At 36.0% G+C, this 17,979-nt stretch overlaps 2 protein-coding genes across 4 annotated transcripts in view; one reads left to right on the forward strand and one right to left on the reverse strand.

Moving 5' to 3' along the window:
- Nucleotides 1-12,035, reverse strand: part of LOC120417274 (cytosolic carboxypeptidase 2) — a 115,018-nt gene extending 102,983 nt beyond the window's left edge. Inside the window, exon 1 of the mRNA XM_039579342.2 lies at nucleotides 11,598-12,035. Coding sequence (XP_039435276.1) covers nucleotides 11,598-11,628 — 31 coding nt within the window. The 5' untranslated portion in view covers nucleotides 11,629-12,035. The remainder of the gene's footprint in view (nucleotides 1-11,597) is intronic.
- Nucleotides 1-17,979, forward strand: part of LOC120417486 (glutamine-dependent NAD(+) synthetase) — a 207,592-nt gene that overhangs the window by 102,447 nt on the left and 87,166 nt on the right. The window lies entirely within an intron of this gene.

Raw genomic sequence — 17,979 nt, forward strand, 5'->3', positions numbered from 1 at the left:
TTTGCTCGATGGTGGTATCCGATTGCTTGCCTTGAGACTAATATCTTATCTTAAAGAGCCTTTTTCTAAGTAAGTCAAGCATCAACATTTCCCGTGCTCCGCATCCTTTTTCCTCTCCCGGTGTATGGTGGAGATGGGAGCGGCCGGCAATGGATGGCTTTCATGGTGCTGTCTGTCCTGTTCTGGTAGAATTGGTTTTAATTCCTTTTAATCAATTTCTAAGCAACCTGGGCTGGACAATCATCACATATACATGACGAAATCCAGTCTGCAACCCGCTAAGATCACCATCTCCATGCGAATGCGAATGCGAATGCGAAAAAATCGTTGAAAATCTAGTTTTCAACCAATTTTTGATCTTTAAAAAGCATTGGAAAGAAGAAACCTTAAAATTTTAGAAAATTTTAGGTTTGTAAGTTTGACTTGTTTAATGTGACTTTGCCATTGTTTTCAACAATGTAATTTTTAGAAGTCATTTTTGGCTGTGTTTTTTACTAACATTTTCTTCATTTTTAGTAAAAATAAGTATGCAGGAATTTCTGTAGTATCCCAGACTATGCCTCTACGCATTTTTTACAATTTAATTGGTAATGGTATCATTCTATAGCAGAAAATGTGAAAAACAAGCAAAAAATAAAATAAAAAGTGGCTGTAAAAAACCAAAGTTCGGAAAACCACTCACACTCACAAATCGAGTAGGCTTCCTCACAGCAAAAACTCTCGATACTCACCGTGAGTGTGAGGGCTGAGTAAATTTACTCATATTTGAGTAAAATGAGGGTGTGAGTAGGCCGTTCCCAACAGTTTGTTATTTATCGAATCAATGAACATATCAATCCAAAATCAAATGTCTCTATCAATCGGTTTTACATTCGAGGTTGCGTCAATGTCTTTTAATCCGAAGGACCTGAGTTGGTATTAATTAGGCATAAATATTTTTTTGTTGTTGTCTGTCTGGTATATTTTTTTTTCATTGCTGCAAAAGAAACCTTGGATTGTCGAAGTCCAGTATTTTCATAATTTTAAGATGGGCGACCGGTCGAAATCCGTAGTGGATTGACCTGCCGCGGGATAAATAGGAGGCCGCAGACGGGGGCAGCTTCTGCGGGTGGATGTTGGCAGCCAAACCAAAAGAAGATGGCCGTGTTGTTGTGGGTAATGGTCACTTCCTTCGACAGCTGTGCAACGGTGGCCATTCCCGGTCGCTGTCAGTTCTACCAATATGTCTTGCCTAAGAACCAGGACACGCCAGTGGAGCCTCAGCGGATACCGGTGGCCCTAGCCTAAAGCTGTCCAAAGCACTGGATCGGTTTTTTAAAATTTTCAGTGAACCTCCAAGCCAAAGCCACCGGCGGCTACTGCAACTTTTTCGGGATGTCCCGATTCTGCAGCAAAACACATTTATACAACTGTCGAAGACCAGGAGTGGCCACTTACCTCAGCAACACGGCCATCCCCTGCTGGTAAAGGTGTTAAAATCCACCCGCAGATGCATTCCTAGTCTAAACAACCTCCGACCTATCCGTCGGTAGGACAAAACTTGCTGAAAAAAAACAGATAAAAATCAGGATTTGAACCACTGTGATAAAAAAAACTTCTATATGATGGCACTGCGCCTCTACCATTAGGACTACTTTTCCGCTGTTGAGTGGGCAAGAAATTCACCAATGTAGAGTTTGACATCTGGAAATTTGTTTTCTAAAATAGCCCTCATGAGCGCTCATAACCCTCTTTGTGAGTAAATGAGGAAGGCCCTCACACTCACCGAGAGTGTTGAGTAATTTACTCGCAGGTAACTTAGTTTTTTCCTCATGGTTGAGTAACCCGTGAGTGATTTTCCGAACTCTGTAAAAAACATGAAAAAACTTTAAAGGCAAAAGATAATTATCCATCTCCTAGATGGTAAAATAGAATAAATACTATCAAAAATAAACATAAACTAAACAAGATAAACCCAAAAAAAAACGAAACAGGTAATACATAAAACAAGAGAAGTAAAGTTTTTCGTAGAACATAAGAAAAAAAAAAGAAAAAAAGAAATCAGCAGCAGACGGTTAAAAAACACATTTACCAACTAATTCAAATTGACATAAAAAAGAAATCTTTCCCATTCCTTCTCAAAAGTAAAGTTCTTCTGAAGGGGGACGTTCCTTTCTGATGAATATTGTGTTTTGATAAGTTTTATCAATGCACATAAAACTGTAAATCAAAACACAGACCAGAAAATTATTTGAACTAGCACATTATTTTAAATTTTCATTTTGTCAAGTTTTTGATCTCAAACTGTAATATTTTTGACAATTTGTTTAAAAAAAGCAAACTTAATTTTGAATAATAACTATTTTTGAAAGTTTATGTCGCCCCTCTCCTTTCAAAATTGGGCCGGAAGGGTTCAAAAAACTTGAAATTTTTATGAAAATAGAAGAGCAATCAACTGAAAGCAATTTTAAATGCATTGTCCTTCTTTTATAATTAATTTTAGTTTGTTGTGGCAATAATAAAAATCTCGTTAAACTTTACACCCAAAACTGGGCAGCGAGAATAAACTAGTCCAAGAGAATAATGGCCTTGAGACGAGAGAATAGTGGTACGATTTACGGGCACAGAGAACACAGCTCGAGAGGGGGGGGTGAGAGAATTATACTCTCGAGGTTCATTTGCAAAAAAAAGTTCATCCGTGATAACAAAAAAATAAATAACCATAAGTGTCGACTACGGGAATCAAACCATAAAACTTTGACATACTAACCCAATGACTTAGCTGCCTCGGCCACCACAGCTTTGTGGCCTAGGAGTGATAAGATGTCGAGGTATGACACTTGTTGGAGATTTATTATTTCAATTAACGAATGACCTCATTTGTTATGGTGGTGTGAGTTGGTAGCATTATTCTCTCGATTTGGGCGCTGAGCCCACAATAAATTTTGAGGGAACGATTCTCTAGACTCGGAATTTTGGGTGTAAAAAATTCGAAAAAAAATGATTGCAAAATAACTGTAAAGGTGTACAATGCATTTTACAGAAAAAAATGCCATTATGGCTAATAGTTAAATTTTGTGTGTAATACTGGCAACACTGGCTTGAGAAAATTGTGTTTTTGTGAAATATAAGGAATTTTTGTTCGTATCAAACTTTCAGTCCTTCGATGAATAGGTCTATGAAATACTTTTTCATTCTTTCATGAATTTTGATTATTACGCCAAACAGTAAAACTTTAAAAAAAATTGGTTGGAAAATTCAATTGGAAAAAAATCGTCACAACTTGTTAGATATTTTTAAACCTTTTCATAGAAAGAGGATTTGATGATCTGGACACACTGTTCTGGAATATTGGTACTTAAGTGGAGTTTATGAAACTATTTAGGATCGAGTTTAAGAAACTAAGATTTTTTCAACAGCTTCCAGCTCATTCAAATAGGTTTCTTAAAGCTTTTTTTCATGTTGCCATAAAGTTCGACAATCTGGCAACTCTGCTTGTAATAAAATAACAACTTCAGAAAGGATTTCTTAAAGTTTTTGACGGTCCTAAATAATTAATTTTACATTCAAATAAAAAAAAACAATTTACGGATTACACTCATCTAGTATTCAAAATATTTTCATATCAGAACCATCTGAAAGAATGTTTTTCGTCCTTGGTTTTGAACCACCTGTTCAATTCTGCCTGTCCTCCAAATGTGGTGCGCCTAAATAACGTTAAGTTCATTTGTATCTGTATCAGTTTTTAATGAATGTGCAAATTTTTTCGCAAATAACGATTAAGGCCGCTACAAATTTAATCATTTCATTAAAAATAGAATTTATTTCAAATATTTTTTTAACAAAATGTATCACAAAAATAGGGTTTTATTATATTTTTATTCCTGTTCTATATTGCAGGTTTTTCTCTCTGACTGTAGCTTTTTTAATTATTGGAAATTATTATTAATTTCACGCACAATGAATAATTATAGAACTTTTTTCTTAAGATGTCCTATAAACTATAAGATCCCCTCTGTTTATAAGACCTTTTCAAATATAACTCTAGAATTATGATTTACTTCAAACGTCAATAATGACGTTTGCTTAGTTTACAGCTAATTGATTTTTGTTGAGAGTGGCAGTCTGGGGAGGGTCGCTAAACTAATTGTTTCCTTGTTAAAATTTATTGCTTTATGGAAAAAAGACTATAAATTGAGTGCAACACCGATTCTCAACTCAGTCTTCCCGTTAGTTCTAGAAAGCTAATTTCTTTTTTTTTATATTTTTCTGGCGTGAAAATCAAAATGAAGATGATTTTGCTGGTGTTGATGTTTCATATTTTCGTCACTGCACTTGGCAAACCCGTGATGTTGAACATGGATGTAGACACCGTAATGCAACAAACACAAGTCGAAACTGGCGAAAATAACTCAGTGTCGAATAATTTGTGCACGACTCTGCTGAACTTCCTTTTGCCGATTGCCATGACAGGGCTTACAAAACTGTTCGAACTGCCGATGACGTCATTTGCATCAGAATCTTAATTGTTTTGAACAATGTTTATTGACTTTGATAAATAAAATTAAAACAAAAATATTATTTTTGTGTTTGAATCTTATTTTTATATTTTTTCTTATCGTGAAAATTATTTCAAGGTTGCCATTTTCAGAAAAAAACAAGTCCAAGTCAACCACTTGAATCAACAAATGTTGTATTCGCAAAACACGTTATAAAATCTCAGATCCCAAATTGACGTGCTAGTTTACGTCCGTTCTCCGTTCTAAAACGATCAAATTCGTCCCCAAAAATGAAATTCTTCCAGCTGCTGCTAACCGTTGGCTTGTTGGCCGTTGCCCTGGCCATGCCCACGGAACAGCAGGAACCCAAGTCGGATGCTGCCGGTGCTGAACTCGACCCCGACGTGGCCCACGGATTGTTCGGAAGTCTGTTCGGGCTGTTCTTCAACAGTGTGGGAACGGTTGCCACCGCTGCCGCGTCCACCGTTGGAAATGTGTTCACGGCGATTGGATAAATTGTGCAACGTGATATTTTTAAAGAAATAGTGCTTAAGTGAGTCAGTGAAGTAGACTTGAGTTGGCTCAAAATAGGGACACAAACTCTCCAGGACAAATAAAAGGAGCCTTGCCGATTTTCATTTGAAATTCTATAATAAATCATTAAAATAAAACAAACGCTCTTATTTCGAAAACTCTGTTTCCAACTTTGGATTAATCAGCTGTTGTAAAGTTGTTTACATGCCAGCTCAGAATAGAAATAACTCATAAACGACATAATTTCACATTGCACAACTATACATTTATAGGCAGTTTGGGTGAACGGAGAACTTCTACCCGCATAATTGTCCCATGTCACATATGTTTTTACAAGAATATCGGACAGTTAGGCAAAGAACGACATCGAGCGAGCAAAGAACGAACGAGAAATTAAGGTGAGAGTGTGTGCGTGCAACATGGAGTTAAACTTTTCGAAGTGCCATGGAAAACTTCACAGTAACTTCACATAAAGTTAAACTCCATGTTGCAGATTTGACAGCTCGATAGTGACGAAAGTACAATCAATACGGCAACTTGAATAAAAAAGAGTAAATCTTGAAAACTTACGTAGTAGGGGAAATAAACCTATTCTCGTCAATCACTTTTTTTCGGCATATGGCCAGTTTGATGCTCGATTAAAGATCCAAAATAACTATTTAGGCCATAAACTTACCAGTAACCTCGATTAAGCACACAAATGTATGCCATATACTGGCCAACAAGATTAAATTTAATGCACTTTTGATCAAAATTTCTATTTCGGCGCACCAGTTCAAATCACTTTGCGCTAACTTTTCAAAGCGCATAATATGTATAAAATTGCTTCCAACTACCGGCAACATGTTCTTTTGAACGTGATTTAGCCACTCACTTGAAAAATAATCCCGAAACATGAAATTAATTAGCAAGCACTAAGCAAAACAAACGCGCCGAGTTTACTTGACGTTTGTACCTATTCTTGTCGAAGGCTGACGAAAATCGAAGGCAAATAAAGAACAAAGGCCGGCTACCAACACCACCTGCGGCCAGTGATGCCAGGAAACTTTCTCCATAAATGTAACTTTTCGTGAGAGTTCGCTTAAAATTTTGTCACAAATGGCAGCTCTAGGCAGACACAAAAGAGCGCTGAATGAAAAAAGAGCAGTTCTCTCAGATTTCGGTCATTCGTTTTTTTTTTTGTATTTTTTAATCCGACTGAAACTTTTTTGGTGCCTTCGGTATGCCCAAAGAAGCCATTTTGCATCATTAGTTTGTCCATATAACTTTCCATACAAACTTGGCAGCTGTCCATACAAAAATGATATGTGAAAATTCAAAAATCTGTATCTTTTGAAGGAATTTTTTCATCGATTTGGTGTCTTGGGCAAAGTTGTAGGTATGGGTACGGACCAGGGTTGTAAAAATATCAAAATATCAGCTCTCAGCAACTACAATTATCTCGCCTGAATAATCATGCCTCAAATACAACTGCTCTTCTCTCCTCATTGAAACTCTCAGCGCCGAACATAGCCGAACACGTTTTCGTGTTTACACACTCGCGATTATTTTTTCCTTTTCTCTCCCCTTCCTGTTTCCACGATCATCCTACCGCAACAGCGTTTAACCACAAAAGCCGCCACAAAACCAATTTTGCAAACGCAGTTTAACGGGACGTCATGCGTGGTCGGCTCCTTATCGCCATCTCGCGTTCTTTCATTGCAGTTTTCGGAGAGATTGAGAAACTCCGCGGTGAGAGCGCATAGTCGAGGAAAAGGGGAGGAGTGATAGAGAGAGAAGCATCGCTGGGAATCACGAGACACAAGAAGAGATCTCACAAGCTATTTATAGTGACGGCCGCTATACTCTCGGATATTTTTGGTGCAGAGATTATCTATTGATAGCTTTTCTATCACTCATTTGCAACACTGGTACGGACTACACTGGAAAAAATGATACACGGTAAAAATAATTTTGGTGATTTTTTATTTAACTTTTTGTCACTAAAACTTGGTTTGCAAAAAAACACTATTTTTTTATATTTTGATATGTTTTAGAGGACATCAAATGCCAACTTTTCAGAAATTTCCAGGCTGTGCAAAAAATCTTTGACCGAGTTATGAATTTTTGAATCAATACTGATTTTTTTCAAAAAATCGAAATATTGGTCAATTCTAACAAAAATATTAGAAAAATGATTTTTTGAGAGGTAATTTTTGGTCAACAACGTACCCCAACTTTAGACATCTGCCAAAATAACAGGATTTGTTCTAGGAACGAGATTTTTTCAGCGAAGTCATCTTAAGATGTCCCTTGAGAACTTGATAACTTGAGAAATGGTAAAATCCGTAAAAATCACTTTGACCCAATGTCACCCCCACTGACGGTATTTTGTTATTATTTTTGGGGATACAACAAAACTTGTGCATGTTTTGCAACGGAACTAAATTCCTTAGCAAATTAAATTTAAATTCAAAATTGATGTTTTGATTTTTATTTAGATTTTATTTTCCAAACTTTTCAAAAATAACTATTATTCAAATTATTTATTGATCAAAATAATAGGAAAAAATAAAAAAAGGGAGTTTCCACGTGCGCATTTTTTCTGAAATCATAAATTTGCCGAAATCACCAAATCGGTCAGAAAATATCAGCTCAAGGTACTGCTTTTCAAATGTTTCTTATCACTATGGACATTAGGGTGGTCCAAATCCAGATACCCCCGGTACTACCCTCTGAAATTAAAGATTGACCTATCACTAGGCTGAATTCCAAATTTGAGCTCATTCTGTGTTTTGCCTTCCTCACTGAGGTAAGGCTATAATCCTGCTCAAAAAATGGAATAGGAAGTTCGTAGACCCACCTTCATTTAGCATTAGCATTAGCATTAGCATTTGGAGGACGCCCCACCACCGGAAGGCTCCACAACGCTTATCCCACTGTTTGGTCTGGTTGTGTTAGACCCTCATCCGGAACAATAATCCAACACGGGAGATACCATGTCTTCATCTTTTGATGAGTGTGTAATACAGCCCAGGGCATAAGGGGGTCCACGCCGGGTCCAAGCTATCCTCAGGGAAATGAAGGAATGTTAGTAAACACCTATCTAAAGTGCGCAGGGACCCCTACGTCACCTTAGTGGTATAGATGTTTGTAGGGTGGTTTTGGACTCAATGTTAGTAGGAGAGGTAGAACCCTAGGATATACCCCGAAAGGTATTGCGGGCGAATCAAGTAGAGTTAGTTTTTTTTTTATTATTAAACTTATACTTGTGATTGTATAGTGTTAAAGATGCATGATTTATATTTTTTTATATTTTAAACCACGGCAGAAAAAAAACGCGACGAAGCCGTGCATGATTAAATTGACTGTCGTATTACTAAACCAACCATTTTCTCAGCGTAAAAGCAATGCTGATTAATCACAGTTTTAACATGTCTGTTGTTAAACTCATTCTATCAACTGTAAGAGTAGAGAGAAGTTTATATTTTTCTTTAAATTATTATATGTTTAAGCGAAATTCGAGTATGTAAATGATTTAACGCATAATTGATATTTTGATTTTAAACTCTTACAGCGATCAGGAGTAAACCTTCATTATCTACTCATTTGTTTTATTTTGAATGTAGGATTTAGATGTTTCATTAAAACGACCGATTCAGAAAGCATACTTAGTTAACATTTATTATTAGTGTAATGGGATTAATCAGCATATTTAAATTATTTTCTTCAAATAAATACAATAATTAAATTATTATTAGTTGGAAAATATACAGGCAAAACACAATCACTCACTCACTCACACACAAATTGATGCTTCCTCGATTTCCTCGGATTTGAAAATTGCGAAAAGCCTTAAAAAAAAAATGAAACCATTAAGCTGCCTCAAGACTAAACAATCCATCAATACTTGTTGAAAAATACTTCGTACGCAACTTACACAATTTTTAGAAAAGTTTTAAAAATATTGGCATTCATTCTGGTAACGATCAGCACAGATAAAAACTGAATTATTAAATAGCTAAATATTCAACCAAAACTAAAAAATACTAAAAGATAAACAAATTCGTGACCTGTAAAAATTGGGTACTCTATGCACAATTTTTAACTCTCATTCTAAATGAAGCCAACCTTTTCACAGCAACAAAACTATCATAACTCTGTTTGTTATCCAACAAAAATTTGAGTTAAAATTTGGTCAAAAGCTTTTTTGAAAAACACATACTATCACATTCACCCAATCGCATCCATGCTACATAAATTTACCAACACAAACACTGATCCAGAACGGGCTCACCGAATTCGTTATGTGCAAACCAAATCCATCGTTGCCACCCCGCATGCGCCACCGTTTTAGCAGGGAAAGTGACGTCATCGACAAATCAGCGACGCAACATCTTACACACCAATCATCTCGCATACTCGAAGCCAGCATCAAAACAACCCTAATCAAACATCTTTTTCAGACGTTTCAAATGCCATGCTACAAGCACCAGCACCTCGTGATTTGAAAACTTTGCGGCTGTCAGCGCCACACAGCCACCTACACAAACACACTTATTTAAAATCTCTGATGTTGATAAACGTGCAAGCAAACACGAAACGGGGCAACACTGTGGCACAAAACGAGCTAAAGCGAGTTCTCCCTGCGCCGTCCAAATCCATTGTCGTCCTAGCAGGCTCTGCCGTCTTTTCACTCGTCCCGTCCCAAGCCAGCAACGTAGCTCGGAACTGACGGGAAAGCCGGCTGTATGACGTCATTTGAAGGATAACTACGTCAACGCATCGCAACAGCTCGCATAACCTCGTGGTCGATTCTTGGCACACACATCTTTAGGATGGTAGCACTCTCTTCCTCACACAAACCTTCATCACCATGCTTGTGTGCATTTTTTTTCTTCTCTTCCGCACACAATTTCTACCCTCTCTTTCGTACACATGTAAACCGTCGTGAAGCGCTGCAGTCGCTTTCCCCTCGCACTTTTTCATGCCACTGACACACACCAATACACTGACAGCCTTGAAATGAACTCAACGAGTGATGCTGTCAGATTATTTCTCAGCTCTCTCTTTCCGACTCAATTTTATTCACTGCATCGCACTAACACAGACACATGCCCGCAGCAAACGATGTCATCGGAGTGCAAAAATGCCGGATTGATTCGCCCCAAAACCAAAGATTTCACAGCTTCCGCGGCCGGAAATCAGATAAACTCCGCCATCACAACACTGTCAGGAGTAAGCTGAACAAACGAAACCAAAAATGCATGGATAATCACGCGAAGAACACCCAAAAAAACACTTAATTCGAAGACGCCAAAACGAACGGACCGAACACGACAAAGGGTACGAGTGAACTCCCCTCGTAGACCCACCTTCATGTATACATATCGACTCAGAATCGATGTGTGTGTATGTATGTGTATGTATGTGACTAACAAACTAGCTCATGTTTCTCGGTACTGGCTGAACCGATTTGACCCAAACCGGTTGTATTCGACTTGGTCTAGGGTCCAATAGATCGAGTTTTATACAAATTGAAGTTTCGATAAGTAGTTCAATGCGTTTTCTGATATATCGGGATGTTAGATAAATGGCCAGATATTTATTCAAATACCATCATCTGACCCATTGTTGGTTAGGTTATCAAACATTGAAGATCTGGCAACCCTGTATTAAGTTATGTTCACTTAAGTGATATTTATGTACTTTTTGTAGCTGGATCTCCCTTATGTGTGGGTATACAATTTCCGGATCTATCAACCGACCTTTTGGACCACCCTAATGGACATCCCTCAAATTTGTATGGTGACTTGTATGAAAAAACCAACGACACTAAATGACATACTTGGACAAAAGGAATCGATGAACAGTTTCATACTAATCAAAAAATGCATTTCAAATTGACTTGCAAAAACATTGATTTATTGAATTGATTTCAGACTAAATAAAACCTTTTTACAAAAAAAAATCTTTCCACATTGTTTAGCTTTGGACTAATTCTTTCTTATTTTGTCTCGTTTTTTGGTTGACGCACGTGAAAACATTTAGGTTGTTCAAATACCTAGGAAAACATGACTGTTTTTTTTTGTATTTTGTTAGTCTCAGACAGACAGTTCGAGACGTTTTTGTTATTTCATTTCAAGTAAGACAACATCTGTTTCAACACCTCTCAAAAACCAATCTTATAAAATCCCAGTCCAACGTAACATTTGTCATCAGTGCTTCACGTCAAACGGATCAAATTGAAAACCCCCAGAATGAAGTTCATCCAGCTAGTGTTGGCCTGTGGCCTGGTGGCCGTTGCCCTGGCCATGCCAACGAACCAGGAAGCCAGCTCAGATGCTGCCGGTGCCGCCGAAATCAACCCCGATGCGGCCAATGGCTTGTTCAGCAGCTTGCTCACCCTGTTTACGGACACATTCAGCAACGTTTCTACCGCGATTACAACGGCCATTTCCGGTGTGACCACCGCTCTTGGGTGAACTTTATGTGAAATTGAATTTGAAGTCTCCAACAAAGTGAGAAAAACAAATATTTCAATAAAAGCCACAAAAAACTTTTAAACTTCTTTTCAATTTGAAATAACAATTAATTTCCACTCACCTTCATTGAAATTCACCGGTGCATCCATCATCTTGGCGGCGGTCTATGGTAGCAAATCTTCGCGTTGAGCTTCCGTTGCACTATCTAATCTAAGCTTGCAGGCACCACGTTTCACCGGTTCTTAGCTGCAGCACCAAGATGGCAGACACTTTCCTCTGGCAGCCATATCTTTTTCGCTGATTTTGCAAGTCCGTCCCGAAGACGACGTCAATTGTGCTGTTTTTCACTACCTTTTTTTCTGCTCACAGCGGAGTGGAGTTTAAATATTTGAATTTTAAATTAATTTCTTCCCCCGTTTTCTTCACTCTTCTCGATAAGGAAACTTTTGAACGAAAATAAACAGTGTTTCTGTCCCTCCAAGGTGCAGCGCGAAATAATAAAAAAAGAGCGATTGAGACTTTGGCAGCAAATTTCTTAATTTCTTGTTCATCAGCAGCCAGTTGAAGAAGAGAAGTGCAGTAGTGTCGGAAATTAAGGCACTAAATGCGACGTTTTGAGGACGCGAGAATTGTCTGCAGAGATGTCGTCTGCATAATTAATTGCTAATTTGCGTTTTTGGGTTCATGAGTAGAAAGAATCGGTTGAAATTGAGCGGAATTTGGACACTGACAGTTTGATTCGATTTTCTGGAAAATTTGAGTGTCACTTTGATTGTTTTAAAAAGTTGTTAAAACATCGCCAGCTTTGGTGAAATAAACGAAATCGCAAGAGTTTTTTTTATCATTCTGGTTTTGTAATTCCTAGCAAAAAAAGATTACGATATTAATTTATTTTAAAACTTATGCTTTTAAAGTATAGAAATTAAAAAAAATAATAATTTTTATGAAGGTTTGTGTTAAAATATCGTATCAAAAACTTTGTTTAAATTGACACATGAAAATTGGCATCAAGAATGAAGATTGTTCTATTTTTTTTCATTTTCAGACACAGTAAAAACAATATTTGGAAAGCTGAAAATTGTTTTTGCTGTGGAATTTCACTTTATTAACATTATTTTATGTAAAATTATACAAAAACGAGGGAATATTCCATCATAACATTTTCAACCTTCAAAAATGAACTACTGTGGAGCTCTTCTACTTTTTTTTCAAATTAATTATTATTATTATTTTTTATAAAAATACTTGATTGCATAAGTCCAAAAAAGTGTCCACGTTGTTTACGGAATGCCCCGTTTATCCTTGAAAAATACTCAAAAACTTCACATATTTGCAAAAAACTGCTGATATCCTTTTTTTTTAAATCGATGGTCATCATCCCTTCTCAAACTTGAAAATAATAAAAATGTGTTGTTAAGTTTTTGCTTCCGATGCAAAAACAAAAAAAAACTGCTAATAAGGCATGCTGTAGAGAAAATTTCTTGACGAAGATTTCAAGACGTTCAAAAGGAAATTTTCTCAGCTATCCAATGGTTCAATGGTAGTTGAGATGTTGGATTTTGTGTATGAAATTCTTATATTATTTATAGGGAGTGCATAATTGGCAACGGGAGCGCGTGGTCGTAAAATAAAAAAGTATAAAGTGATTTTTTGTTTGCCTATTGTTCTGCTTTTATGTCGTGGTTTGTGTGTGTCGATTGCGGGCGGTGGGGCAACGCGGTTGCCTGACAGGATCGATCGTGTTTCCTGCTTTTTTCATCGTTGATCTGAAGACATGCCGCCGATTGAGTTTGTCGTAGTAATTGTTTTTTCAAAATACAAGAGTGCTGATTGTGTTTCCTGCTTTTGTCGATTGCAGGCGGCGAGGCCACGCGCTTGCCTTACAGAATTATTTGTGTCTTGAGCGTCATTTTTGTTGAGTAAATGGTGTTTTTTGTGCTTTTGTGATCTTAATTAATTGTAGTGGGATTTTAAAAGTCCTTCCTACGTCATCGCAGCTCGGGATATTCAGGATGGATCCTGAACCATTACTATGAATTTTCCTTTAAATAACAAAGGAGTTATATTCTAAACATTTTAAAATGCGATACCTTTGAAATTTGAGAAAAAATCTTATCAACACTTGAAATGCAGCAATGACCTTTTTTCAAAAAATTGTCCAAAAAATTCGCCGTGATTAAGTGACAAACGATAAAACGTGATGTTTGTCGGAATACATATTTGGTTTGGGATAAAAGCCCATTTTTTTCCTATCGATATGAATTCCCAGTACATTTTGTTGGAGACGCATGGTGTTTTATGTTCAATTAATTTAAAGAATTCTGATTTTTTTTCATTTTTGGATATGTTACGTAAAATATCCTCAAAAATCATAGAAACATATTTTCAGCTGTTTTGGCAATTTCGTAGGTTTTTTTTTTATCTTTTTCCTACTTGTGATTAGCCTTTAAAATAACCAATTATGTCGAAAGACAAATTTATCAACACATAGCTGAAAGGTCCCCCAAATCTCTATTAGGTTTAATTGCAAAACAAATTGTGAATTGATTATTTACCTAATAAAAACTGAATTGAACTTAAAAAATTGAACATTTTCAGCTGTTAGCTCTTTATGATGAAAACTCTGCTTACAAATAAGGGACCATCCCCCTTAAAGTGTCCACGTGGTTTATGGATGGTCCCTAAGCATAGTTTTCATTTGATCAGTAAGTTTATTCAGCTATGTATTGAAATATGTTATTTTTATTCATTTAAAGCTCAACTTTTTTTTAAATCGAATTGGTTCAGCAGTCCCGGAAATAAAAAAGGTTACAAAAAGGTTTTTGCGAAAATCATTAAACAAAATGTTTAGATCGTCCTATTTCGAATAGTATCACCTTGCTCACCAAACAAAAAAAAATACGGGTTAGGTTATTTTGGCCAAGAAATTAGCATGCTAAATTTGTGTCAAATCGGAGCACTTTTGATCTGGATCTTTCTTGTTTCACGTGAAATCGCTGTATAAAAATTAATATTTATGTTTAAATTTTCGTAGGAAATATGCTTCCAATTTTATTATTAATTCACCTGATATTTAAACATTCAGACACAAGTTTAAAAAGGTAAAACGAATTGCAGTATATTGACTAGTCAATTGCTACCTTTTGTAAAGTGACCCAAAATGCAATGTGGCGGAAACCTTCGGGCACACCCGGATTTCGATAGGTTTTTGCCTCAGGAACAATGTTTTCATACAACAAAAAAATCCCAAAAATCGTATAGAACTTGCGATTTGCGATTTAGGGGGGGCAAGACGACCATATGGGGCAAGAGGAACAATCGTTCGTAAGGTCGTAATTTTTATAATTTTGATTATTTCCAGTATGAGGAATTGTTGCTAGCAATGCAATTAGCTGATTCTACTACCACATAACCACCAAAACGACGTAAACGCCACGGGGCATAATATTGAATGAAGTTTTTTTTAAAACCTTTGTTTCCTTATAATATTTGGAAAGTACAAAATATGGCTTAGGGTTCGTTTTAAGGCTCATTTTATCAAAATGCTATTTTTCCTAGATCAGTAGTGTCCCTACCAATGACTTGTACGTATTATAAAGTATGATTTATGTTTTGGTTATTTTTGTAGAGAGCTTTTAAAAAATCTTGTTTAGGTGGGGCAAGCGTAACATATGGATTTTTAGTATGGAAAAAATACGAATTGCTGCAGCAACATATTTTATTGTGAAAAAAATACATAAAAGTTCCTAAAAACTGATAATCAATTGTTTAAAAAATTGTCCATACACGATATAATAATATCATGAAAATTTACTATTCATCATCCAAGTAATTTTTTGCCTTCCTCACTGAGGTAAGGCTATAATCCTGCTCTAAAAATGAACTTTGTATAAAAACGTCGTAGACCCACCTTCATGTATACATATCGACTCAGAATCGAAAACTGAACAACTGTCTGTGTGTATGTGTGTGTGTATGTATGTATGTGACCAACAAACTAGCTCATGTTTCTCGGCACTGGCTGAACCGATTTGACCCGAACCTGTTGCATTCGACTTGGTTTAGGGTCCCATAGATCGAGTTTTATACAGATTTAAGTTTCGATAAGTAGTTCAAAAGTTATGTATAAAAATGTGTTTTCACATATATCCGGATCTCACTTAAATGTATGTAAACTATGTCCGGATCCACCATCCGACCCATCGTTGGATAGGTTATCAAAAGATCATTCCATCGAGTCCACAACATTGAAGATCTGGCAACCCTGTCTCGAGATATGGCCATTTAAGTGATATTTATGTACTTTTTGGAAGCCGGATCTCACTTAAATGTATGTAAACTATGTCCGGATCCACTATCCGACCCATCGTTGGTTAGGTTATCAAAAGACCTTTCCAACGAGTCCAAAACAATAAAGATCTGGCAACCCTGTCTCGAGATATGGCCACTTAAGTGATATTTTATTCTTTTTTAATCCAGATCTAAAAAATAGATGAAATTTGTGTACAGCCATTGATGGTAATGAGTGAGGAAGGCTCCAACCACATAGGTGGATTAAGTTAGTTTTTTTCGTTAAAACGGTAAAGTTTTTAGTAAAATATTATTTTTAATATAAACATGAAAAAACCGTTTCAAATACATCCTAATCTGATGTATCTAAGTGATAATAGTTCAATTGTTAGTAAATTAGCATGTTTTTTCATGCATTGTTCCTCTTGCCCCAACGGGTTGTTCGTCTTGCCCCACTAGTTGAGTAGAACGTACGAAAAATCAAAAAAATTAAAATCAATTTTTTACATTAAAAAACAGATTTTTTTAAAAACTTGTTCTACCAAACTCTCAGTCAAGACCTGGAATAAGATGATTCTAATAAATCCGACAGATTTTTTAACGTTTTTAATGGGTTATAACGAGCATTTCCTTAGCTTGTTACACTTGCCCCACTTTCCCCTATCTAAAAGATAACAGCTCAATTGTTAGCAAATCAACACGTTGTTTCATGCATTGTTCATCTTGCCCCAACGGGTTGTTCGTCTTGCCCCACTAGGTGAGTAGAGCGTACGGAAAATCAAAAATTTTAAAATATTTTTTTTTAAATCATAAGCAGGATTTTTTTAAAAACTTGTTCTATCAAAGTCTTAGTCAAGACCTGGAATAAGATGATTATAAAAAAATCCGACAGTTTTTTTTAACGTTTTCGATGGGTTATAACGAGCATTTTCTTAGCTTGTTACACTTGCCCCACTTTCCCCTACTGAAAAATGGTCTGTCTCCATAAAAAAATATTACATGTTGTTAAAAAACCTTGGAAAATGCATTCAAATTGCCCCATATTTCACTTTAAATCATAGTTAGGAGTCCTACCAATAATTTTTTGTATTCATATTGGTTTAGTCGTCATTTTTCATTGGCACCATGTTAAAGTTAAAGTTGCAAAATATCTAAAAAGGCTTGTACAAATTTTATTCAAAGTGTTTGTCCCTTAATCAAGATCAAGTAGGGGCAAAAAAAACTCATTTTTTCTCTATCGACGGCAAAAACCTATCGAAATCCATCCGGGTAAGCCCGAAGGTTTCCGCTACATCGCTCTGAACAAATTCCTGTACAGACATGGTCCATAAAAGTTGTGTTTGAGCATGGCAGGGCGTTTCAGGGAGAAAAATTGGTAATTTTTAGCTATAAAATTTCAAAAATCACTCCCCATAACGAGCCAAAAACTAATGCATTCAGCTTATAGGAAATTTTACGGAGATCATTTTGCTTTTTTTAACATACAATTTAGGTCAACGCAAAGCCGAGATATTTGCATTTAAGTGAACAAAAAGTGACGAATTTAAAAAATTCTTAATATATAAGCGTTTTAAGCATGAAACATGGGCTACTATGATTACAAACGAGATGGCATATATTTTGGATATTTTTATTTTGCTCGCTAAAAAACGATATTTGTTAATAAAATTTCATGAAAAAATGAAATTTTCTCACAATGTGACGTAAACGACATATTTATAAGTACTGCTCTGTGATCTTCTCGATATGAACTAATAAAGCTCTTATGGGTAACTATTTTTGAAAAAAATGTATAGATGAATTTGTTTCATTTGAATGTACATGCAAAAAAATCACGTTCACATCTTGGAGATATGGAGATATCAATCAAGGTTTACCGAGTTGGATAAGTACGACGAGTGCTGGATAAATCAAGTTTTGCAACAAGTTGCATTTTTTTTGCAGTTCAGATAAACACCCTTTGAACGGGATTGTAATTAAAAAGTTTATTCTAGTTATTCACCGTTCAAGTCAAAATGAAAAATACACGTAAAAAAATGTCAAATTCTTCTCATCATAATTTTTTTTATCTCTTTTTGTAAATGGGCTAACTGTTACGACCACGTAGTTAGTGCACGATGAAATTGTATAAAAAAAATTAAATTGTATGGATAATGGTAAAGTTTTCATTTTTGCTATTTTGAAAAATGTAATGATAACCGTATCGAAAACTT

The sequence above is a fragment of the Culex pipiens genome, chromosome 1, assembly GCF_016801865.2.
Source record: "Culex pipiens pallens isolate TS chromosome 1, TS_CPP_V2, whole genome shotgun sequence".
In the NCBI taxonomy this organism is placed as follows: domain Eukaryota; kingdom Metazoa; phylum Arthropoda; class Insecta; order Diptera; family Culicidae; genus Culex; species Culex pipiens.